The 26,730-nt window shown below is 37.6% G+C and overlaps 1 protein-coding gene across 3 annotated transcripts in view; it reads left to right on the top strand.

The window, feature by feature from the left end:
- p115 (General vesicular transport factor p115) overlaps positions 1-26,730 on the top strand; it is a 44,721-nt gene extending 17,991 nt beyond the window's left edge. For 2 of the 3 annotated variants that reach the window (XM_071668119.1, XM_071668121.1), the window contains exons 10-19: positions 1,768-1,791; positions 5,375-5,493; positions 11,115-11,324; positions 14,929-15,220; positions 16,202-16,423; positions 20,458-20,666; positions 22,089-22,187; positions 23,025-23,234; positions 23,833-24,042; positions 25,676-26,730. In XM_071668119.1, coding sequence (XP_071524220.1) covers positions 1,768-1,791; positions 5,375-5,493; positions 11,115-11,324; positions 14,929-15,220; positions 16,202-16,423; positions 20,458-20,666; positions 22,089-22,187; positions 23,025-23,234; positions 23,833-24,042; positions 25,676-25,873 — 1,793 coding nt within the window. In that variant the 3' untranslated portion in view covers positions 25,874-26,730. The remainder of the gene's footprint in view (positions 1-1,767; positions 1,792-5,374; positions 5,494-11,114; positions 11,325-14,928; positions 15,221-16,201; positions 16,424-20,457; positions 20,667-22,088; positions 22,188-23,024; positions 23,235-23,832; positions 24,043-25,675) is intronic. The other variant, XM_071668122.1, reaches the window with a different exon arrangement.

The following is a 26,730-nucleotide window of genomic DNA, read 5'->3' as shown; positions in this document are numbered from 1 at the left end:
CATGGATTATGTATAACTTCAATTCCTTAAACTTTTGGATTGAATTAAAATATGTTTTGTACCACTCACTTTATTGATATATTATTCATCAGCAGACTCATGAGTTTTCACCTTTCACAATTTTTTTTTTCCCTAGTTTAAGGACATCACCAGTTGTGGAGTTCACTCGTTATAGAGATTCTCTTGTCTTGGCCACTCCCTTAAGGGAATTCTAGTTGTGAACAGGTGTCAGAGATCTAGAAATATAGATGGATTTAAAATGAAATGTAGATTATGTCATTAAACCATACCCTTTCTTGTAGGTCTTTCTTTGTCTTTCTCCAAGCTTCAGCTGTTTTGCTATTTTTCATCCACAATATTTACTGCTCTTCAGCTTGAGTCACTCCCTTGAAAACATCTTCTCAGACTGTAATGGTCTTCATCTGTTGTGATTAAGTATTACAACACAAGACTCGACATGCTTCACTCCATTAACTCTTACATCAGGAACATCTTTTCCCTTAATTTTATCCTTAGTTGCCACATTACCCAGATTTGCTTTCAGGTCACCTAGCACAAAGATTTGACTCCTTCCATCAAAACTGCCTAAACACTTGTTCATTCCCCCCCCCCCCCAATTACTTTCTTTTCTCCTGTACTTCTCTCCCTAAGGTGTTAAAGCTAACAGTCATCCTCCTCTTGTAGCCTGCTTTCATGCTAATCTACATAATCGTCAATTCTTTTCCTTATACTCTTTCTCACAATTCCATAGCTCATGCTCCATCTTAGGTGACACCTCTTCCTTTGCTCTATCCTCTGATTAACCCTAGGTTTCAGGCTAGAACATTCCCAAGCTATTGTAACTCATTCCCCAACAATTTCATCTTTCTTCATGCCAGAAGGTCCTTTTTTTTCTTCATCAAACATATCACTTATCTTTACTCTCTTTCCATCCTAGTTACAGTGACACACTTTCAGACACCCCGGCCTACAGACACCCCAGCCTAAGCCTTCAGGAACTAATTGTAACTAGGTTCCTTTTTCTGTTTTTTGTTTTAGAATGTGATAATACAAGAGGGGAGCGTTTCTGTCTTCCACTTCCATTCTTTGGTTACCTCACAGCAAATATCATGAATAGTATTCTTACAAACCTGTCCCTGTAAATAATTCTGGTGTACTGGACTCTGCCTGCTTAAGGTTACACTGGAAGTGAAAAGTCAGCCTTGGTAAGATTATATCTCTGTCAGTTGACAAAACAGAGTAGTCTTGTCAAAGAACTTCCTGCTTCAAAGGAGTCCATCCCATCCCTGCTAGTGAATGTAATGTAGCCATGAAGTTGCAGGAGCCCCTGGAGAAGGGGCCCTGGGGTTATATGACAATGATAATCAGTAAAAGTAGAAATAGGGAATTCCAAAGAATTTAGAACAACAAAGGAATAGTGAATGAATGAGAAGTGGGTAAATAAGAATTGTAAAAAAATGGTGTGGAATGAAGAATGTGTGATAGACCACCAGTTATGCTGGTATATGAATGCAGTTAAGACAGAACTGTTTATATGAGAAAGTGCAATCCCTCATTTTATATGTTGTCATTCTTTTTGGACATCCAAGGCAACTGATCTCTTCTACATGTAATTCATTATTGTAAAGTAATGTTTAAGGTGTGTGTAGGTTATTCTTTAAAAGGAAGATCTTAGTATGTATGTCAGTTGTATAGTGTAGAAACAGTGATGATTATCAGTAGTATATATTATGCAGACAGCTAACAAACAGTGTGTTATATTTACAGTTGTACCTGGAGCTAAACCCTCTCGTAAGTTGTAGTTATTTTGTGCACCACACATCATTTCTTTCGGAGTTTTACCATCAATATATTTCCTGTTATTTTTTGGCACAGCAGCGTTTATTATGCACTGGACATGGGTAGGAAGATAAACTTGGGATATTACAAGTGTCTCTCAAAGTTTTTTACATGTAAAGTTTGTCTGACTTTTGCATGAATTATAAGTACATTTATGAAGGTTTTCCTTGCATGTATTGACTTCATTTTTTAGTGTGCAGAATTGAAAATTACACATGAAGGAGGTTGAAAATTTTAAATTGCTTTTTGTGAAAGATATATAGCTGCTCATAACAAGAATTGGTCAGGCAGTCTCACATTGGTCAGGAAAAGCCTCTTGAGTAAGAAAGTAAGTGGGCATCAGCCAAATGCTTGAAGGAAAATAGTGCTCTTAATGTGCAAGTGTGCTATTCTACTTCTTGTAAAGCTGTAACAATAACATTCATTTCTGAGTTGGCTGCAATACACCATAGTATTTGCAAAGATCCTTGATAATTTTTGTTTTCTTTTTACAACATATAAGTAGATTTTTTTGTGTATCATTAGAACATTAGGACTGGCTTTTTATATTTTCTTTTCTTTCCAATTACATTTCTGTTTTAAGTATAGACTTTATTGTTGAAACAGCAGTTTTTCTTTCAGTGGTCATAATAAGAAACTATTCAGACAGTCTTAATTCTTAATTCTGTTTGAATTCTTAATTCTTTGCTATTTTAAAGAGTTGTGTCTCTACATTATGATATATTTTTAAACAGTGACATTTTATTCTTGTTATTATTTTGCTACTGAAAGAGCTCTTTTTAAGGCTTCTCCAGCTTCATAGTTTTACTCATGTAGGAACAGGGTAAGATGGACACCTTTGGGACAAGAAAGTCCTTGATGCTGTACTTTTTCTGTCCACTGATGAAGATAAGGGTTCACAGAAGTTGATATCTCGCTTGCACTGTAACCACTTGCTGGCAAAGTCTGGTGACACCTAAGCTATGACATATATCTTTTGTTTTTCCTTTCTTTCATAATCTTTTGCTCTTTCCTATGTTAGCAGGGTAGCACAGCAACAGATGAAGAAATCGCCAAATTCACTCATGTCCACTCCCTAGCTGTCATGTATAATGTAACAAAACCAGAGGTCCCTACCCTCAGCCAGGTCCTACAGACCTTTTCTTGGTTTCCTAGACAGTTTCATATACCCTGGGCCAGCCCATTACAGCATGTTACTCCTTGTATGCAACATCGCTTCCATTTGATCTATTCTTACATGCTTCACATCCTCTTGCATGTTCAGGCCCTGAACTTTCAGAGCCCCTTCCACTTCCTCTTTGGCTTCCCTTCCCTCCACATCTGGCATATGTACATTACCATCAGTCATCCTCTTCATATGTCCAAACCAGTTCAGCACATCCTGCTCATTTCTTACATCCATACTTCCTTTACTACCACACATATCTCTTACCTATCATTTCTTATTGAGTCAAACCTCCTCACACCATGTATTGCCATCAGACATTCTATTTCCAACATATTGATCCTTTCCTGTGCTTTGTCACCCAGTGCCAGTGCCTTGCCTACATGTAGCACTGACAGGACTATCGTACAATCAGATATACCCATCTTTGTTCTTATAGACAGTGACCTCTCTTTTCATACATTCCTCAATGTACTTGGGACTTTTACCTCTTTAGCCTCTCTGTCGTTCACTTCAGCTCCCTTGGTCCCATTTGCTGTCGTGCCTACTGCCAGGTTTCTAAACCAATCCACTTCTTCCAAGTTCTCTCCATTCAAATGCACACTTTAAGCAACATTTCTCTGTATTGTTCAACCTAATAACCTTGCTTTTATTCACATGTATTTCAAACATCTCTCTCTCTGTTGCTAACCTTCGTAATCCTGCTTTTATCACATTTACTCTTTCAACTTTCTTCTTTCACAAATTCCCCCAAACCAAGAAACCAGCTTCTGCTGTTTTTCTCTCAAATCTGCTGCCAGTGCCATCATTAGTGCCATTTCCCACTGATGTTGGAAATGGCATTCAAGTATGAAAAAGAATATTGTTATTATTATCAATATTGTTATAGATGAGGCTGTTCAGAGGAGGGTTGATGTGTTGGAAATTAAATGTTTGAGGACAGTGTGCAACATGAGGTGGTTTGATTGAGCAAGTAATGAAGGGGCAAGAGAGATGTGCAGTGGTAAAAAGAGAGTGGTTAAGAGAGCAGAAGAGGGTTTGCTAAATGGTTTGGACATATGGAGAAAATGAGTGAGGAAAGATTGACAAAGTGGATATATATGTCAGAAGTGGAGGGAACAAGGAGAACGGGAAGACCAATTTCGAGATGGAAGGGCGCAGTGAAAGATTTTGAGTGGCTTGGGCATTACACTTGACAGCAAGAGAATGGTTGTGAGCGGAGGTGGCCTTTCTTCATCTGTTCCTGGCACTGCCTCACTATCTCGAGAAATGGCAATCAGGTGAAAAAAAAAAGGTATCGATATTATTATTAATGGGTTATTGTTCAGTTTTCTGATAAACTTTAGTTATGGAGTACTTACTTCTTGGTTCTTCATTACAGAAAAATGACTGTGGTCATCTTATTTATGGATGGTATATTATTTCTGTCATGGCTGTTTGATCTTCATTATTATAATAACTAATCATTGGCTTGTGCTGTAATGGAGTCCTTTACATGGAATACTATTCTTCTTATTATTATTATTATTGTTATCATTGTCATTATTATTATCATTATTATTATTTCTATTATTATCATTATTATTATCATTTCTTTTTTTATTATGATAATAATACCATTAGCTTAGCCTGATCACAGTCATGGAATTTTTTTAATCTGAATGTTCTTCATCATCTTTATGTCTGTGATGCATTTAGATTATGGAATATTTACTTCCACTGATGGACCAGGCTCATCCATAGCACAATAATCATTCATTATGTGCAACATAAGGATCATAGATCACTTTAAATCACTGAAATAATACACCGCAAATTATTCCCTGCCACTAGATTTTATGTATTTTTGACCATCAGTGTAAATGTATTTGTGATTAGAGAAAATAACTGTAATTACATCTTGCACTTGCATGATATTTGTATCTTCACAGTGTTGGTTTGTTTGTATGTTTGTTTGTTGTGTTCAGTTTTTAAAGAATATTTTTAGTTTTAGAAAAAATTACTGGTAATGAAATGGGATGAATTATGACTACATTGAAAAAATTATTTTTTGTGATTTATATGATAGTACTAACTGAGAGACTTCAGAATGATATCATACCCTTTCAGTTGAAGTGCAGTTGTCTGTTTTTGTTATTATTGAGTCAGAAGATGAATATTGAAAATGTAACCACAGATACCATTTTGCCATGGGTTTTTGTGCTTAAAGATTTGGGATTATAAAGTTACAGTTAATTGCATAAAGGTTCTGTTTCCATTGACCATTATTATAGCTTTTACAGTTCAAATGATGAAAAAAAGTTATTGTGTAGATAATAATGTAACCTTTACAATAAAATTAATGAATGATTAATTTTGGGCTTTTGCTAGCAAACTCAGTGACAGCAGGACAGCTTCTCTGTAGTGGACTCTTCTCACCAGATCCAGTGTCCAATTGGTTTGCTGCAGTAGCTCTGAGTCATTCCTTAGTGGATAACTCTGCACAGAAGGTAAGTGGGAAGCAAAGACACAGTTATTGATGATTTTTCCATAGCAGATAAACCATGTGGATTATATATGTAACATGTTTCTTAAACAAGTTGTTACCTCACACCTCCATATATGTGTTTAGGCGAGCTAAAGTTAAAAACATAATTGTTGACATTGTGTTCTTGTATGTTCATATGTGTTTACTACAGCCTCCTAACTCTGCACAGAAGGTAAGTGGGAAGCAAAGACACAGTTGTTGATGATTTTTCCATAGCGGATAAATCATGTGGATAATATATGTAACATGTTTCTTAAACAAGTTGTTACCTCACACCTCCATATATATGTTTAGGAGAGCTAAAGTTAAAAACATAATTGTTGACATTGTGTTCTTGTATGTTCATATGTTTTTACTACAGCCTCCTAACAGGTGCATGATGTATTATGATGGAAGTCAGTTAGAATCTAGAATACAATTGACAATTGAAATTAGATTTTAATTACTAAAATGTGCTATGTTTGCCAGTTTTTCATTTTCCTTAAGATGACATCTTGTCATTAGGTAAACCAACTAAAAAAGGAAGAAAGATGGAAAGGAAGAAAAAAAAAAAAAAGAGGGTGTTTTGAAGTGGTTTGGGCACATGGAGAGGATGAGTGAGGAAAGATTGACCAGGAGGATATATGTGTCGGAGGTGGAGGGAACAAGGAGAAGAGGGAGACCAAATTGGAGGTGGAAAGATGGAGTGAAAAAGATTTTGTGTGATCGGGGCCTGAACATGCAGGAGGGTGAAAGGAGGGCAAGGAATAGAGTGAATTGGAGCGATGTGGTATACCGGGGTTGACGTGCTGTCAGTGGATTGAATCAAGGCATGTGAAGCGTCTGGGGTAAACCATGGAAAGCTGTGTAGGTATGTATATTTGCGTGTGTGGACGTATGTATATACATGTGTATGGGGGGGGGTGTTGGGCCATTTCTTTCGTCTGTTTCCTTGCGCTACCTCGCAGACGCAGGAGACAGCGACAAAGTATAAAAAAAAAAATATATATATATATATATATATATATATATATATATATATATATATATATATATATATATATGTCTTTATTTGTTTCAGGCAGTACCTCAGTAATGAGGGGATACAGTGAACAAATATGAATATATATGTGCAGTCTTATTGGGCTCCATCTGCAAGAGGTTACACCTCAAGCTGAAGGTCATCTTGATGAGATTGTATCACTGGGAGAGCAATCTCATCAAAGACCTTCTCACTCCAAAGGAGTCTACATTTTCCTCCTATTGGAAGTAGTGCAGCCTTGGGCTACAGGAGTTTTTAAAAAGGTCATGGGTAACATGAGGACTCTATAACAGAAATTGGTCCTGGGTAATTATGAAATGAAATTTTTTTGTTTTTTTTTACATTGGAAGCTTCAGTCATGGACAAAAGTCCACATCAAGACTGGGCCTTAATTGAAGTACAAACAGGATTATGAAAGGGGGAAAAAAGACAAGGGAAAGTATTTATCACCGGTCCCTGAGCAAATATAAAAAGTTTACCCCTGCCTCACACTTCAGTAACCTCTATTCACAGATCCCCTGACTTCCAACAAATATAACTGTGACAAGACACACTGAAATGCACTAAAAAGTGCTAAACACCCAACCTCCCAAATGAGTCTTACACTCCACCCCACCAGACATACACCCATCAGAAACCACTTTTCCTAGACAAACATAGAGTCATGCTCTCCTGTTTACACTCTGGACATCACCCATCACTACAACACTACAACCACCATCTCAACGTATCCCAAGATCCTTTCTGCCCACAATGTAGCTACCATAGAGAAGACGCTGAGCACCTACAACTCAATTGCCCTCTACTCTCTGCAAACAGAGACACACATATCATCTTAACACTTTATGACCTGTGGTCCCAACCAGTGGATGTATTTAGCTTCATGAGGCTGCAGGAAACTCATAAGGATAAAAGTGATTCCAGGTGCAGGAAGTAGTTATATATCTTTCTTTCTTTCATTCTTCTTCTCCATTTCCGGTGTTAGTTACGTAGTGCCAGGAACAGACAAAGAAAGGCTTCATTCACTCACATCCATTCTTTAGCTGCCATGTGTAATGCACCAAAACAACAGCCCCCTATCCATAACCAGGCCCCAGAGACCTTTCTGTGGTTTTCCTCAGCTTCTTCATATGCCTTGGTACGGTCAACTGATAGCACGTTGCCTCCTGTATACCACATTGCTCCAGTTTACTCCATCTAGGGCATGCCTTTCACCCTCCTGTATGTTCAGGCCCTGATCGATCAAAATCTTTTTCTCCCCATCCTTCCATATCCAGTTTGGTCTCCTTTTTGTCTCTCTCACCTCTGACACATATATCTTCTATGTTAATCTCTCTGCACCCATTCTCTTTATATTTTCAAGCCATTTCAGCACACCCTTTTCACCTCTTTCAACCAAACTCTTCTTATCACCACGGCTTTCTCTTACCACTTTTATTACTGAGTCATACCACCTCAAACCACATATATTAACAGACATTTCATTTCCAACACATCCAACCTCCTCCATACATTCTCATTTATAGCCCATGCCTCACATCCATGCAATACTGGGACAACTATACCTTCATGTATACCCATATTTACCCTTATAGCTAATGACCTCACTTTCTACACCCTCGTCACTGCTTCTAGAGACTTCACCCCCCACACCCATTCCATGACTCACTTCTGCTTCCATGGATCCACTCACTTCTTTGTCCACTCCCAGGTATCTAAAGCATTTTGCATCCTCCAAATTTTCTCCGTTCATACTTGCACCCAAAATAACCTGTCCCTCTTCCCTGCTTAACCTAATAACTTTGCTTATGTTCACATTCACTCTCAATTTCCTCCTTTCATATACTCACTCAAACTCAGACACTAACCTCTGTAATTTCTCAGTCTAATCTGCCACCAGTACTGTGTTATCAGCAAACAAGTAACTCACTTCCCAGGCCTTGCCAAAGAGAGAGAGTCTGATATGCCCTTTCCCTTCAGGAACTCCCTAAAGGGAGTGGTCAAAGCAAACGTCTTCATAACTGGCAAACTCCATTGCCATTTCTTAGCAAGGCCTTAATGTTTCACCTTTAACAGGCCACTGGTAGAGTGCAACTCAAGCACAGTGTTTCCTGAAACTTCTACCTAATGTTCCTGTTAACTACTTCAACCTATGTGTCTACCTTATGTTCTTGCCTAATGTTCCAACCTACAGCTTCTGCCTAATGCTCTCACTTATTTTCTTACCAAGTACTTCTTCCTAATGTTTCTACCTAATGCTCTTTCCTTATTTTCTTACTGAGTACTTATGTCTATTGGTAGGCAGCCAATGACCAGGGATGCATATTACATGTACTACCTGCCTGGGTATCAGGAGGGTTAGTGACATCTGCTTAGTGAGACAGCACTTTAATGGTTGTCAAGTTCCACTCCTCTGACCCAGGTAGCTGTCTTTTCCTTCTGCCTCACTATAATGTGGACTACTGGTATTTTGTCCACAAACATGAATCTCTCCTTGTCATATGTAACACTTGACAACGCTTAACTCACACAGCTCATTCTTCATAATTCTCGATTTTTCTGTGGTGAGCATCCTGTGCTAACCCTGCCTTTTGGTAAAATGGTAGGAGCAATAGATAGAAGTAAAAGGTAGGAACAATTAGGCAGGAGCATTAGGTAGAAACATTTGGTAGAGGTAGAAGATAGGAGCACTAGATAGAACGAGTCAATAAGAACATTAGGTGTGAGCCTTTGCAAACACCACACTAGACTTGCCCTCTGCAAGTGGCCTGTTAAGGGTGAGGCACTTAAGGCTAAGAGGTGGCAGTGTAGTTCTGTAGCTGTGGAGACTCTGTTGCTGTGGCTACCCCTTTAAGGGAGTTTCAATCGGAACAGGTGTTAGAGATATAGATAGATAGAGATAGATTGCTCCTTCCACTTTGCCAAAAGGCAGGGCTAGTACACTATGCTCATTGCAGGAAAATTTAGAGTTACAAAGAATGAGTTGTATGGCTTAAGTATTGTTAAGTGTTATGTGTGACAAGGAGAGACTCTATGCTTGTGGTTACAATGTCAGCATCCACGTGTGGGTGAGGCAGAAAGAAAAGACAGCTGCTTGGATCAGAGGAGTGCAACTTGACCACCGCTGAAGTGCTGGTTCATTACACAGCCATCACTAACCCAACCAGTACCCAGGCAGGTAGTACCAGTAATATATACTCGTATAGGTTGTTAGGGAGGTGAATACAAGAGTTTTGGAAAGAGGGGCAAGTATGAAGTCTGTTGTGGATGAGAGAGCTTGGGAAGTGAGTCAGTTGTTGTTCGCTGATGATACAGCGCTGGTGGCTGATTCATGTGAGAAACTGCAGAAGCTGGTGACTGAGTTTGGTAAAGTGTGTGAAAGAAGAAAGTTAAGAGTAAATGTGAATAAGAGCAAGGTTATTAGGTACAGTAGGGTTGAGGGTCAAGTCAATTGGGAGGTAAGTTTGAATGGAGAAAAACTTGAGGAAGTAAAGTGTTTTAGATACCTGGGAGTGGATCTGGCAGCGGATGGAACCATGGAAGCGGAAGTGAATCATAGGGTGGGGGAGGGGGCGAAAATCCTGGGAGCCTTGAAGACTGTTTGGAAGTCGAGAACATTATCTCGGAAAGCAGAAATGGGTATGTTTGAAGGAATAGTGGTCCCAACAATGTTGTATGGTTGTGAGGCGCGGGCTATGGATAGAGTTGTGCGCAGGAGGGTGGATGTGCTGGAAATGAGATGTTTGAGGACAATGTGTGGTGTGAGGTGGTTTGATCGAGTAAGTAATGTAAGGGTAAGAGAGATGTGTGGAAATAAAAAGAGCGTGGTTGAGAGAGCAGAAGAGGGTGTTTTGAAATGGTTTGGGCACATGGAGAGAATGAGTGAGGAAAGATTGACCAAGAGGATATATGTGTCGGAGGTGGAGGGAACGAGGAGAAGTGGGAGACCAAATTGGAGGTGGAAAGATGGAGTGGAAAAGATTTTGAGTGATCGGGGCCTGAACATGCAGGAGGGTGAAAGGAGGGCAAGGAATAGAGTGAATTGGATCGATGTGGTATACCGGGGTTGACGTGCTGTCAGTGGATTGAATTAGGGCATGTGAAGCGTTTGGGGTAAACCATGGAAAGTTGTGTGGGGCCTGGATGTGGAAAGGGAGCTGTGGTTTCGGACATTATTGCATGACAGCTAGAGACTGAGTGTGAACGAATGGGGCCTTTGTTGTCTTTTCCTAGTGCTACCTCGCACACATGAGGGGGGAAGGGGATGGTATTCCATGTGTGGCGAGGTGGCGATGGGAATGAATAAAGGCAGACAGTGTAAATTGTGTGCATGGGTATATATGTATGTGTCTGTGTGTGTATATATATATGTGTACATTGAGATGTATAGGTATGTATATTTGCGTGTGTGGACGTGTATGTATATACATGTGTATAGGGGTGGGTTGGGCCATTTCTTTCGGCTGTTTCCTTGCGCTACCTCGCAAACACGGGAGACAGCGACAAAGCAAAATAAATAAATAAAATAAATATTTATGTAGCTATTTACTGTTGATTTTTAGGAGAACATGCTTCGCGTCCAGTTGGCAACAAGTGTGGGAAGTCCACCTGTGTCACTTATGCAACAGTGCACATCCATTCTTCAGGCAGGAACAAAAGTCCTTACTTGCTTTGGCATCCTCATGCTGCTGTCTACCTGGTTGGCTCATTGCCCTGTTGCAGTACAAACCTTCCTTGCCATACCTGCTGCAGTGCCATATCTGACGACTCGTGTAAGCAACCATTTTCCTTGTTTATCTTTTTATGTGCATATGTTTATCTTTTTATGTGCATGATAATGTCTATTGAAAGCTGAGATATTATATTGGAGTACACCTAAAATGGTAAGTCCTTATTTCTCACCATTTTCAGTTGTTTTATGCAAACCCTGTGAATTCCACCATTGCCATAATAGTCTGCCTGAATTCACCTTCTTTACCTTTGATCACCACAAAGTCAGAGCTGTTTTTTTCATCACTTTTCAAACATCAGGATCAAGTATGTACAAGTTTGAAGGGGTGGAAAAGCATAATATATTTCTTGTAGGCACTGATGATGCCCGTTTTGTTATTCCTTTGAAACCATATGCTTTGATTGTTAATGATTTAGTGCTCTGTATAAAAGAAGTGTAAACCATTGTAGTTGAAAAGGTTGGTCTCGATTGTTTCACCTTCATGTTATTTGCAGGTTGATATGGGTGTTGGTTTAGGATTTAAATCTCATAATCCTTCTACTTCACTTGGAATATATGACTTATATATCATGCAAAATGTGAACCATCATCAGTGAGGAGTGAATAAGTGCTTGGCATATAGGAATAGAAGGGTAGAGTATTATACTAAAAGACTTACAATGTTGTGGACTGGCTCCAGTAGTGAGACAACAACTTAGGAATGTTCAAGCTGTGTTTAACTTGCTCTGAGATGACAGTAAACTGAATGGCATATTACTTTCTAAACTTTGTTTAGGGAGAAAAAGTACAACAGACTTTCATCAGTTGATTCTGTCAGGTTTGTTGAATTGTACACAACTGAATACCTTAGGAATTACTGTAATGGACAGTTATCATTTACCACTCAAATACTTCCTTCCACCACTCAGGGTATACGATTGGTTGCAGAGTACTTCCCTGCTGGTTAGGTAAGATTCTTTACTAGATATTCATTATAATAATGATGTGTAGCTTCTAGTAAAAAAATAGGATGAGTATACTGGCCATTTGTTAGAAGGTGCTCTATCAATTTACTAAAACAGAACAATATGAACATACGTGGTTATCAAGTCTCTTTGGCTGCTTTTAAGTTAACATTGTAATCAATGGTGTGAAAATCCTTATACTCATGTGCAGATTCAATTGATTATTGGCTTATATTATCTAGTATAGTTTTTCTTTATGAGGCTATATTTGGTATATTCAGTAGATTAATGTATTAAGGGTTTGGGTTTGCTATGAAAGCTTATTTTGAGCTAGAGATGCACCTCAGGCAGTATTAGGGTCCCATTGCCTTTTTCTCCCTTCAGTGAAACTCAAAGCATGAAAAGATTATCTTCATAAGTATATATAGAGATAAGGATTCTTGAACATATGGAGACTAACAAGAGGAAGGAGAAAACGTCTGAGAAACATGATACAGACTCAAAAAAAAAAAAAAATAAGACAAAATCTCTCTATCTATATATCTATCTATCTATATCTCTCATGCTCATTTCCTCCTGGAACCCTTTCAGGGGTTGTCCATGGTGAGAGTCTTCATAACTAGTGAAACTAAAGTGCCACTTCTTGGACTTTAATGCCTCACCCTTAACAAGCTACCAGCAGAGGGCAATTCTAGCACAGTATTTTCAGAAGCTCCTACCTAATATTCCTACTGATTTCTTCTACCTAACATTAAGCAAATTTTCCCACCTAAAGTTTCAGCCCATTACGTTTACCGAATACTCTCAACCAATATTCCTACCCACTAGTTCTACCAAATGTTTGTTCGTAATGCTCCTGCCTAATGTTGCTATCTACTATTTCTATCTATTGCTCCTACCATTTTGCCAAAAAGTAAGGGCAAGTCCATAGCACTCACCACAGGAAAATTTTGAGTTATAAAGAATGAGTTGTGTGAGTTAAATGTTGCCAAGTGTTATGTGTGGCAAGGAGAGATTGTATATTTGTAGACATAATGCCAACAGTCCACATGTGTATAATCTGGAAGAAGAGACAGCTACCTGGGTTAGATGAGTGCAGCTTGACAACCAAATGACAGATCATTATTGAGTTAACTGTCTTTCATGATGTTGAGTTTGTCATTTTGTCTGTTGATATTCTTATGCGATAAAAGGTGAATGTTTGGTAGCTTGTACTCATTGATAGGCATAATTTCTTGTGAATGCTTGTAGATACTAAATTCTAGCAGTACTGGTGAAGACTGTAATTAGATATAATAAACTACATTGCACTTGAAAGGAATATAATGTAATGCTGAATGCATCACATGAAGACTGTAATTAGATATAAACTATATTGCACTTGAAAGGAATATAATGTAATGCTGAATGCATCACATTGATAATGTATAGAGATACATTTCCAAATACATAAAACCGAGCACCTTAATTTACCTTGTTGCTACAGAACATGGTTCCATCATAGCATTACTGCTGGCAAAAATATGTTACATGTAGAACAACCTAATGTGTATGAACCTTAACTCTAATACAGATATCTTTGATAGCTTCAGTACTCTATAGCACTTTGAACAGTAAAAGTAAGTAGAACAGTAAAAGTAAGTAGAACAGTAAAGGTAAGTAGAATGAATGGATAGACAGATGAGAACAGTATGTATATTTGCATTCATAAATACAAGGCTCTTGAGTAGTGTGTCAAAAATGATCCTCTCCATTGTGAATTAACTGACCCACTAGAAGGAATAGTTGCTCCACTTGTGTTGTTGAAGCCAATGTTGTATTGTAGTTTTTGAACACAGATTTGATTCCTTTATGCTTATAAGACTTGCTTAATTGGCATCTGGATCACTGATACATTTTATGATAAACATTACAGGGACATATTCCTGAAGCTGGTTTGACATACTTGTATCAAAGTAATCATTAGTGGCAGACAGTGAGGTGAATCATTTAGATTTAGTACAACAAATCAGTGTCTTTAATTATTCTTATTTAATTATTCTTATGATATGTATGTACCTCTGATTGAACATTACAACTCTGTTTTATCCTTAACCATCAGTACTTGATATAAGGATAAAAGATGGCTGCTAGCATGGCATCATGAATTATGGATGAAGGTTCAAATAATTAGAGAAGCTCTTCTTATTTTTGACCCAGAAGTTATTACAAAGAGTAAGGGAGGTTGTATTATTCTCAGTGGATGGAAAAAAGGACAGTCTCATTTAGGACCTTCTAATTCCAAAGTTTATCATTTCCTTGCTCTTGCATTGAGTGCAACCTAGAAGATGCCCCAGCCTCATGAAAGGGGTTCTGGGTTTATCATCTTAGTGAAGCAGAATATTATTATTAGGAAAATACCCTCATGTGGAAAGTAGGCAATAAGTAGATGAAAAAGACAAGTTGTATTACTGACTTAGTCTTGTTCCTTATATAACCCTCAGGCAACATTATAGATAATGGACATAGATGGATATCCTGGTTTCATGCATTTTTTAGATACCTTTTATGGTACACTGGAAATATGTTGGATCAAATTCTTTTAGTCTAATAGACTATGAATGTGCTCTCATTGATTTGACAATAACTGATGGAAATTATTTCATAATTGACACTTTTGAGTTTACAGTGAATCATAATTGTTAAACTAATTCTTTACAGGTGAGTGGTAGCGAGCACGATGAATTGGAAACGGTATGTCAGGGCCTATGTGCATTCTTGCTTGGCCTAGGTGTCCAGTTTAATGATGGCAGTGGTAATAGTTTCTCAAGAGATAGTCTCAAGCAACTTGTAACTGATCGCATTGGTGCAGAAAATTTCAGTGACAGACTGAGTAATATATCAAGAATAGAAGCATACACAAAAGCTGCAAAATCTCCCCAACTAGCAGCCAAGCAGCCATCAGATCTAGTTTTTGATCATGAGTTCTGCAGGCTTTTCAAGAGCTTAGAAGGTAGGATCTTTCCCTTGCCTGAAACCCTCTAAGTAAAACTTTGCTTTGCTTGTTCATGAGTTATGAAACAGTGATACTGAGTTTCTTTTATGCATTATTTTAAGTATGTATTAGAAACTTTCATACCATATTCATTATTAGTCGTGTTAAATGTTTTATTTCACATTTATGGACAAAGCCCCTGAGCATCTTGTTTGTCTGGGGGACTAAGTCATTCTAACCCCACATATAGTAAAGGAGGAAAACATGAGATACCTCTTACCCGCCTCGACCAACACAAATCACATGGGTATGACTGGTGCCTGTCCATTGGAACTTGATAACAATCCATCATTCTGTGTAGACACTGTGATGTCTAAACCCAGCTTATGTAAAAGGCTGTGCACCAGCTCACATCTTGCCTATGACATGACATTTTCGTAGATGACTCAGACCAAATTCCTGTTCTTCATTATGTCAGAATAGTATCCTTTCAGTTTTTGTTATTACAGAAATGAATAGCAAGTACAGTTCCTTGTGTCTTTTAAGAATTTTAGAGTTGTAGGTATCACCAGTGTTGGCTGTCTTAACATGACAATAATTAATTTCTATTTTTTCTGTTTTTCTTTCTCCCTTTCATGCTCCACTTTCTTGTATTTTTGTTTGCTTCTGTAAAATTGGCATTGTTTAATTGTGTTTCGTCTTTTGGTGGGACATAAGGAACTCTCATAGCTTGGTTAGGGCTATGATTCATCCTTTTGAGATGTTTACATCTCACAGGGACAGTCCACTATATGGCTTCTTCTATGAATGTTATTTATTTATTTTGCCATCAGTGGTATCTTTGATTAGCAGTGGATTATTTGTTAGGTCATTTCTTGTAAAGAGGAGTTTTTCACATTTATTATTGGAAACCTAAACCTTATATCATGAAAGAGTTTATACTTGTTGATATAAGTTCATCATATGGCATCTGACAAGAAGAATTCTCAAATATTTCAGTGTCCTGTGTTCGAGCAGTAACCCCACAGTTGATGAATGGTAGCAGCACAGAGGTGAGTCCAGCAGAAGTAACCAAGTACAAAGATATTATACGTGACCAAGATGCTGAGATCACCCAATTAAGAGAAAGCTTGACAGAGATTCAGAAAGAGGTAGAAGAACTTAAAAGCGATAAAGAACAAGTGTCTGCAAAAGTACAACAGCTTCATGATGAAAATACAGGTCAGTTTGATGTGTGGTATGCTGCAAGACAATAATTTTGTCACACAAAATTTATCATGTTATTAGGTACAGTAGGGTTGAGGGTCAAGTCAATTGGGAGGTGAGTTTGAATGGAGAAAAACTGGAGGAAGTGAAGTGTTTTAGATATCTGGGAGTGGATCTGGCAGCGGATGGAAACATGGAAGCGGAAGTGGATCATAGGGTGGGGGAGGGGGCGAAAATTCTGGGGGCCTTGAAGAATGTGTGGAAGTCGAGAACATTGTCTCGGAAAGCAAAAATGGGTATGTTTGAAGGAATAGTGGTTCCAACAATGTTGTATGGTTGTGAGGCGTGGACTATGGATAGAGTTGTGCGCAGGAGGATGGATGTGCTGGAAATGAGATGTTTGAGGACAATGTGTGGTGTGAGGTGGTTTGATCGAGTAAGTAACGTAAGGGTAAGAGAGATGTGTGGAAATAAAAAGAGCGTGGTTGAGAGAGCAGAAGAGGGTGTTTTGAAATGGTTTGGTCACATGGAGGGAATGAGTGAGGAAAGATTGACCAAGAGGATATATGTGTCGGAGGTGGAGGGAACGAGGAGAAGAGGGAGACCAAATTGGAGGTGGAAAGATGGAGTGAAAAAGATTTTGTGTGATCGGGGCCTGAACATGCAGGAGGGTGAAAGGAGGGCAAGGAATAGAGTGAATTGGATCGATGTGGTATACCGGGGTTGACGTGCTGTCAGTGGATTGAATCAAGGCATGTGAAGCGTCTGGGGTAAACCATGGAAAGCTGTGTAGGTATGTATATTTGCGTGTGTGGACGTATGTATATACATGTGTATGGGGGTGGGTTGGGCCATTTCTTTCGTCTGTTTCCTTGCGCTACCTCGCAAACGCGGGAGACAGCGACAAAGCAAAAAAAAAAAAAAAAAAATTTAAAGATGACAAGTACAGGTGTACCACTGATTTTCTGGCACTCTTGGTTCCAAAGCCTTGCCGATTAACCATTTTGCCAGACTAACCATGGTCACATAATGATAATTCATCAACACACCTCTAACCCACTAATTATACATCTCCAAAATGTCTAAAGTACACCATGGACTGCTAGAATTTTAAAATAAACAAATATTAAGTGTCTGAGCACCCTAAGATGGAAGTCTGTCCTAAGAGTGTTTGAATCCTGTGGGTCTTCTTCTTCTTCTGTTGTTTGTGTTTTCCTTAGCATGCATCGCCAGAATAATGCAGTTTCGTCTGCATTATACACCTGCTCAGGACTGAGGTGCTCATCAGCTACGAGTTTCGTGAATTCGTCCACACACTTGGCAGCTCCTTCGTGGTTTGCAGACTGCTTTTCTCTGCACACTTTATTCATGGAAATTCCATGACGCTTCTTGAATCTTTGAAGCTATCCTTCACTATAGTCACGCTCATGTTGTAATTTAAGTTTTTTATGGAACAACTTATCCTGGTCCATTATCATGCTACCTGACAAGTCCACTCCATCACTCCAACGGTGTCGCAACCATTCCATCATCACTCAATAGTGCTCAGAACTCTTACCATCTTTCAGAGTTTTTCTAATCATCATTTGCTTCTTGGAATTGCTGTCTGTGTAGAATTTCAATATTTTCTCCCTTTGCTTCTTTGTATCATAAACAACTGATGAACCAGTACTGTAGATGTCACACAGCTTATGCACCAAAACACCACGGTTCATTTTTTCAACAGTTTTATTTTATCTTGGATCGATATGGACTGGTGTTTACTTTTGACACCACAACTAACACTTTCATATGTCTTAGAAGCCATAGCTAGGGTTAAATTCAAGCAAAATAAGCTAAGAATCTCACAGAATTGCAGTATCACCACCAACAAGTGCAGTGTAAAGAATGTAAATACGCGTGCCCCACCCACAATGCCATTTGTGGCTGCCCAGTAAACTAGTCTGGTGGCTGTGGTAATTTCAAGATCCCTCATGTAATTTTGTCTAGACTAAAGGAGGTGCCGAACCATCAGTTGTCGGAAATTCGGTGGTGTACTTGTTTAGATATGTAGCTTGAAGAGAGCTGGGAGGACCAGTATATTTATTGCTCTTTGAAAAGTTAAGAGGTACCCTTTTCTGCAATGCTTCTTGAAGACCTTGTTGCTGTAGCAAACATGTTTTGATGCTGTTTGAATGATATCACTGAATGAAATTAAAGCATTTGAGGGCTTTATGGATGCATTGTGTACAGAATTAATTGAAAATGATTGCTGCAACTATAGGGGTTTATGCTTTCTAATTTTTTTTTTCCAGTTCACACATTATTTTTTTTTTCACCATAATCTTTTTTCTTTTTCTATGTTTCTTCTTCCATGTTTATACTGGTTGAGGGAATTCGCAATATCATCTCTTCAAGTAAATGGCAGTTGAGTTAGTTATATGATAGCCAAACCAACATGTAGAATCATGTGTAGATATCTTATGGTTTGATGTTGGATTTTCATCATCATGGTGTGGCATTTATTGTAATGATTGGTAACAGAAATGTAGGAGGAGACTTATGCTTGTGCCATCCATCCTTGATTATGGAAAAGATGTTCATGATATAGAAAATGTGTATATTTGTACAGGTTGAGAATCCATTGAGCCATGTTTGTTTTGGATTTTAGATTTTTTTGGTTTTCAGAATATTGCTATACTGTGGTAGCTCACCCAGTGGGGACTGAGGCAAAGTCTAGCCCTATAGTAAGCACTCTAAAATATAATTTTTGTTATCAATGATTCCCTTAAGTTTGTCAGAAATGGGCCTTTCTCATGTCTTGTCCTTTTTTTTCTTCAATTTTAAGTGTCAAACTTCCTTAGAACAAGAACACTTTCTGGGCCACTTACCAGTTTCACTTGTAACCACATTAATTCCTTCCAGGCTGTTTGTCCAGCACTAAGGAGGCCTCTTTTTGAAATATATTTTTTTTCAGATCAGTAAAATTTTAACTTCAGATAATTTTTAATTGAGGTACATTATATAGTATATCACTTTGGGAAAAACTGGGACATGCAGAAGTGTAGCTGTAGCAGATTTCAACATTTTGGCAGCTGGAGAAATAATGTTGGCTTTCTCTTGGCTGGAAACAGCGTGGATTGGCATTGGCCTTGCTTACAACATAGCGCTTGAAAGATCCCTGTATGGATGTCTTCCCACTCAAGAGTCTAATCATGAAATGCATTTTTATTTCTTTTAACAGCATTTTTGACGTGCTGTCAGTGGATTGAACCAGGGCATGTGAAGCATCTAGGGTAAACCATGGAAAGTTTTGTGGGGCCTGGATGTGGAAAGGGAGTTGTGGTTTCAGTGCATTATACATGATAGCTAGAGACTGAGTGTGAATGATTGTGGCCTTTGTTGTCTTTTCCTAGCGCTACCTTGCACACATGTGGGGGGAGGGGGGTGTCATTTTATGTGTGGCTGGGTGGTGACGGGAATGAATAAAGGCAGCAAGTGTGAATTGTGTACATGTGTATATGTCTGTGTATGCATATATATGTATACGTTGAGATGTATAGGTATGTATATGTACGTGTGTGGACGTGTATGTATATACATGTTTATGTGGGTGGGTTGAGCCATTCTTTCGTCTGTTTCCTTGCGCTACCTTGCTAACACGGGAGACAATAATAAAGTATAATAAATATAAAAAAATAATGAATGTATAAAGTGTGTAGGTAGTATTATAATGTATGAAATAATAAGAAAATAATAAAGTTCTGTTCGTACACAACAGCCTTGATGTTTGCTGCTTACAGTGTAAGATGAATCTATTTACTAACTACAGCAGATTACAACTGGCTTGAGAAGCTTGAAGGAGAGGGTAAGGTTTCATCAATATGGATATTGATGTTATTAGGTGGTACATTTGAAGCAGGTGATGGGCCTGGAGGTTTTCAGATTATCAGATAATAGATTCTCAACCTGTATGATGTTTGACCAAATAGAAAAGCAATACTGGTTTTCAGTTGTAGGTAGGATAAGGAGAAAAAGTTTAACTTAAACTTTTATCTTTTTGGCAACAGTATTAAAAGCTCAGCAAGGTATTGCAGTAGAAGCAGCATCAGCAGTAGCACCTGGCACTTCAGAAACAAAGGCTGAAGGTAGTGATAACACCATAGAACAGTTAACACAGCAGATGGTGCAACTGCAGCAGCAATTAGCTGAGATGACCCATTCCAGGGACTACTATTATTATGAAATGTACAAGAAGGATGCTGAAGTAACTGCTCTGGTGAGTATGCACTTACTATTTTGTTTGGTAGACTGGAACTCTTATGAGTCTTTGTTAACATTTTTAAAGGTTTTCAATCCCAGTTAATCTCCAGAGGTACAAGACTCTGGGACCTTGTTTATCAGGAAGAAACACCTTTTGCTTTAACACACACCACTTCTCTTCTGAAAAGGTTTTGTTTTATATGGCAAATGACAGTTGACTCAAATTTTGCACTTTTCAATTCATTCAGTCACATGTAGTGAGGTAGAGTAAGCCAGATCCCATTCAGCTCAAAATAGACAAGGAAAATCTGATGTATTCCATTCACTCGTGATTAGATCATGATTAATGTGTAGCAGTATAATTTATGCTCAGATCAGACACTACATCCTTACAAAAAAGAAGGAAATGGGATGTATACAGATAAAAAAATGCACAAATGCTCTTAAAAACAAATCATGCTTCAGTGCATGTGTTTTCCATTGTCAGACCACAGAATGTTTGGAATCTTCTCTAAAACACTATCAAGCCTCTCTGCTTAAGTTTTAGCTGTGCTATCACAAAATACATCACATTGTGACAAGAGTTTTACTGCAGTATATAAGGGATTTGTTTCTTTAGTTTAGGAGCTTAAGCCATCTATGGGAGAAAGAATTATCCCTTCTCATCAAGTTCCATGTGGGCCATAATTTTGGGCTTAGGATGGAGGAGCTGGAGTTTCCATAAGGTGAGATCTAGGTGACCATATGAATGGTTAACTGCAAATATTTTATCTGCTAATTAATGGTGAAAGCTAGCAAGATGTCAATGTAGCACTCATTCACTGTATCTCCCCCTTTTGTTATATCATCAACGTACTCACTCATGCAAGGTGTCTCATTTTCAGACCATGGGATCTGGAACAGTTACTTTTATTAGGCTTTGCATTATGAAACCATACTTTTTTTTTGTTAAATGAGATTCCTCATGATAGGTATTATGAAATCCGTGTGCTGTGTTCAGTACATCTAAAATTTTTTCCACATATCAGTAGCTTTATGCAGATATATTTTTCATTCAGCATTTCACTTTGATAGAGTTATTGGTAGAATTAACTGCCATCTGTATTAGTCTGTTAACTACAGGACAAAGACAACATCTTTTCATTTATGTAGGTGTGATATAGGTAAAGATCTATCCAAATTGTGATGCCTGTGAAGTTATTTTTTACCATGCTGTGAAAGCATTATGCTTGAATGGATGGTTATTTTTTATTGCATTATGAAAACATTTTGTTTGTATGAATGATAGAATGAATGGAAATTGAAGGGTTCAGAGTGGATACCCTTTGATGCGTTATGGAAGATTTTATTTATATGGCCACTTTCTACTGAAACAGAAATTTCTTCAATGCCATTTTAGGGTGAATGTACAACACATTAGATTTTCTTTCATTGATAGAAACAACAGCATGAGCAGCATCAACAGGAACTAGAGCAACAACAGAAGCAGCAGGAGCAGCTACCAACTGAACAAGCAACGCCTGTAAGTGGCTCTCAGGTAAGTCATTGCCTTGGAAAATAATCCAAGTTAACTGTACTGGTAACTTGTGTTTCTTCCTTATTTATGACTTTAGACATAGATTTAGACATAGACAGAAATGTAAGGGAAAGTAGTAGTTAGTTTTTTGCAGATGACATGAGAACTTGTGTATGAGTATCTAAGTGTTTGCAATTGAGATGATCTTACTTGTTTGTGAATAGGATGAGAGTGGACAGAATTAGGGGAAGGTGCAGTAGTACCCAAGAAATTATCAGTAATTTTGAAAATACAGTAATGAGCATGTTAAGAGGTTGATTTGAAGAGTTTATTTAAATCATTTGGGTAAAAATCAATGTGGGGTAAGCAGAGGTAAGACATGAGAGAATGAAAGTACAGTACATATAAGAAAGGGGGTACTGTGTGGAGAAATCTATGTGATTCACGGTGAAGATCAGTTTAAAAATGTATATAAAGTATCTCTAGTAGGTTATGAAAATGTATAAGTTTTTATGGAGTGAATAGTTGCTTTTGTTGTAGATGTTGGGGCATTGTGATGCAATAATAGCATTCTTTAACTGCTAATTTGAGGAGACTTGTAGGGCAGGCATTGAGGACCTCAGATTAACTAACAGTTGGCTTTAGGGATCACCACCTCCCATATTAGGAAACTGTATAGTGATCATTTGCATAGTATGTTCCCAAGAGAAAATTGTGATGGATAAAATGTACTTTTCCCTTAAGCTCTGGAAGATAACAGCCTTGCACTTTTTATTGACTCAGGGATTTTTGTTTTAGATTTTGAATATATTAGTGCTAATCCAGTAAGAGTGATGAATTATCTTTATGTTTACATAGTTGAGCAACCATCAGGACACAAAAAGTGGAGCTGACTTCTTTGACTCACTTCCCAACCCTGAAATGGAGAACCTGCGTAAACAGTTAGAAGACCTGCAACTGATTCTTTATAATAAAGATTCAGAGATACAACAGCTAAAGGAAGCATCTAGAGAAACCCCTGCAGGAACCATAGAAGAATCAAATGGAGTTGCTGAAAAACAAGCAGAGGTAAAATCGTGGTTAAATATGTGCATATTTGTAATTTAGTATCTTTTAGTTACTGATGATCAGAACCGAGATATTATGTTTGAATGTCCTCCTCCTCCCCATCTTTCTCCTCCTCTTTTTCTCTTTCTTTTTTTTTCTTTTTCTCTTTTTCTCCTCCTCCAAAGTGAAAACAAGGAATCACATTGGATGTTTTACTGTAATGGAGAAAAGTGTATGATTCCACTTGAGAGAGTATGCCTGTAAATTCTTCAGTTTGGAATTTCATAAGTTTGATTTACATATTTTACCCATTATTGTGATACATTTTGATTTTCCCTAATGAATATGGAAGCCTGTCGGGTAGAATTGATTGACTTTTGGACAATATTAAGTGATTAATGAAAACAAAATGCTCCCTCTGGCAGAAGAAAACTGTTTTCCTAAAACAGTGTTTCATATAATAATCCTGTAATTCTTCCACATGTATTTGTATAAATCATGCCTGTATAAAATGAAAGGACACTGATTTTTATAATTCCTTTACTCTACACTACTGTTACAGTCAGTAATGCAAATAATGTTTCTTTTGTTGCCAATATTTTCTACAATTCCATTACAGACCTCAGATGATCACAGCCATGATGATTTGATAATGACAAATTCCCAGCTGGAAAAGGAAAACTTATCTCTCAAACAGCAGGTGAAGGACTTTGAGATTCATATTAAACAGTTACAAACCCAGCTAACAACAGCAGCTGCAGCTGCAGCAGCAGCAGCAGCAGGAACAAGTACAGGATCTGCAGGTGAAACAAAATGCAGACAGCTGGAGGTAAGCTTTTATTACTTATCTCTTTTATTGACTTAAATTTGCTTTAAATGGAGTGAATGTAATTAGAAATGAGCTAGAAAGATGAAGATGATGATTAGAATCATGAATTAGCAGCTTGCATAAGATACTCTGTACCTCCTAATCTAGATTAATTCAGAGGCAGTCAATCTAATTGTTAAGTGGTCAGTTGCACAGTTTTTAGAATCCCAAGATAATTGTTTTGTGTCAAAGTAAGTCCTAACAGATTTTTATTAGTCCTTGGTATGAATATGTGATTAAATCACTCAAGAGGTGTCACTGGTCTGATCAAGTGGGACCACTACTAATTCCAAAATTGCTTTGATACATGTCTGATAAAGTTCAGCCCAAGTAAATGTAAAGTAATTAGGATGGGTCACAATGAAAGAAGGCCTCATAATGATTACCAGAGTCCCACCGTAAGAAAATTAACTGAGACAAATTGTCTGCAAGCAAATATTAGAGTTGCATTCAGATTCATGGATAAGGAAATATTCAGTAAGCTGCTCACATACATAAGTAAATCATAAGTAAATACTTCACAAGTTTGGTTACTGCACATGAAGACACACAAAGAGCTAATATAGAAGGACCAGAAGAGAGCATCAAAGATGTTACCAGAATCATGAAAGCTGAGTTGCAGGAAAAGGCTAGAGGCCTTAAATTAGCTGGCTTTGAAAGAGAAAGGTGAGGTGTGACCTAATCACTGCCCAAAGTTTGTAAAGCAGAGTGATGATTAAACAGTCAGCAGTTGTTGTGATGTAAGGATAAATCAACCAGATGGCATAACATGAATTCAAGCAAAAAACTGACTGAGAAAGATGTGAATAAGTACTTTTGTAGTATAAGAATGGTGGACAAATGAAATTAAATTACTAAAAACATGGTTAATACAGACAGCATACAGAAATTCAAGAAGTTGTGTAATGGTGTGATATATTCATGAGATGGGACCACATGAGTGGAAATACCTACCCATACAGTACAAAAGGTAGTTACAAGTTGGGAATTACAGATAGGTAATGACAAATAGGTAATTTCAACACATGGTGAGTAAAAGGATAGAACACTGAAAGTTAATTCATGAACATAATAACATTTTGAGAGCAGGACACTGGTAGAATAAATTTATTTGCTGACACACTTACAATACATATTACTACCTGCATTATACTAAAATCAGTTGATACTATTCATTACATGGGTCCTTGAATACTTGTACTGACGTTCCGAAGACTTCTTGGTGCTGTGCATTTTGGATCTGCAGCACTTGAGTTAATGTGCTTATAAAAGCTGGATTAGAAGAAGCCAAGTGAGGATTTTTCCCTGAAGGATCAGTCTTCTATTCCTGCTGTCACTTTTCTAAAGTGGTAAAGGCATGCAGGCATTTAAGAAAGATATGAAAATTTTGGGGATGAAGTTTCTTATAACACCTTTCCAGTTTGATTTCTCAGCCTGCTGAAAGGTATCTCTTGAAAAAAGCTCGAAAGACAGTCAAGTTTGTGTTTATTATAGTTGAGCTGATGATGCTAACCAAATTTCATTGTCCATCTTCTATGAATTTTGAAAAAAAAAGCTTCCTTTAATATATCTTTAACATTCTTGCAAATTTCAGGAAGAATTAGACACCATTAAAAGAGAACAAGAGGACCTTCTTGTCTTAGTGACTGACCAGAGTAGTAAGATGTCTGAATACAGGCGGAAGCTAAGGAGTTATGGTGAGGAGGTTACTGATGATGAAGATGATGATGATGAGGATGGTGATTATGGCATCAGTGATGATTATGATGAAGACTTGGATGACCTTCAGTGACATATGTTATTTACATAAGGGAGTACCATCTTTGGAAATATCATGACATTCTTTCACTTTGTCAGTTATTACTACTAAAAAGAATTACAAAACGCGAAACACCTTTATGGGTTACCTTATCTTAGGACTTTCAGTGTGATCTTTGTTTCAGAATTTTATTACACACACACAAAAAAAAAATTATTTACACATGTACACAAAATAAATCTACAGTTTCACACAGAAACATGCTGTTACAAGTACTGTGTAATATAATCATCCGAATGTGGAAATGTTTTTTGTACTGCCTTCTTCTGGGTACTCTAATTACTGCAGGATGAGATAAGATGAAATAAACTTTAATGTTAAGCAAGACATCTAGTGAATTGTGATAATTATTTCTGAAATCTTAATGATGTTTTCCAGAAGTAATCACGGTATGTTTTTTATTTTCGTATTGTTAGACATATGTCATCTGGATCTCAGCTCAGAGTAACCAACATGTTAATTTTTCAGGGTAAGAGACATAGTGGTTAGCAAGAAATCATATCTGATATATTTCTTTATACTAGTAGGTAGGTCTTTTTGAGACCTATGAATATTATAAACCTCTGAAATATATTGAGGAATACATTTCATTATATTTTTGCACATAGCATTTCACTTCCTTAGGATTCATATATCAACATTAGCTTAATGCTTTCCTTTAGGGATTTAATCAAGTTATGTAAGCTCAGATGTATGTGAAGGTGAAAGGTATGTTTTTACAGTTTTCTCTGTTGGATGTTTGCCTGTTATCAGATGATTGCCTGCATCCAGCAGATAGAAACCAATTAACACTATTGTAAATTCAAAAGGATTAAAATCACTAGACAGTC

This window comes from Panulirus ornatus, chromosome 12 (assembly GCF_036320965.1).
Source record: "Panulirus ornatus isolate Po-2019 chromosome 12, ASM3632096v1, whole genome shotgun sequence".
NCBI classification, from domain to species: Eukaryota; Metazoa; Arthropoda; class Malacostraca; order Decapoda; family Palinuridae; genus Panulirus; species Panulirus ornatus.
Note: the sequence above shows the minus strand (reverse complement) of the source record. Positions and strands in the feature narration are given on the sequence as shown.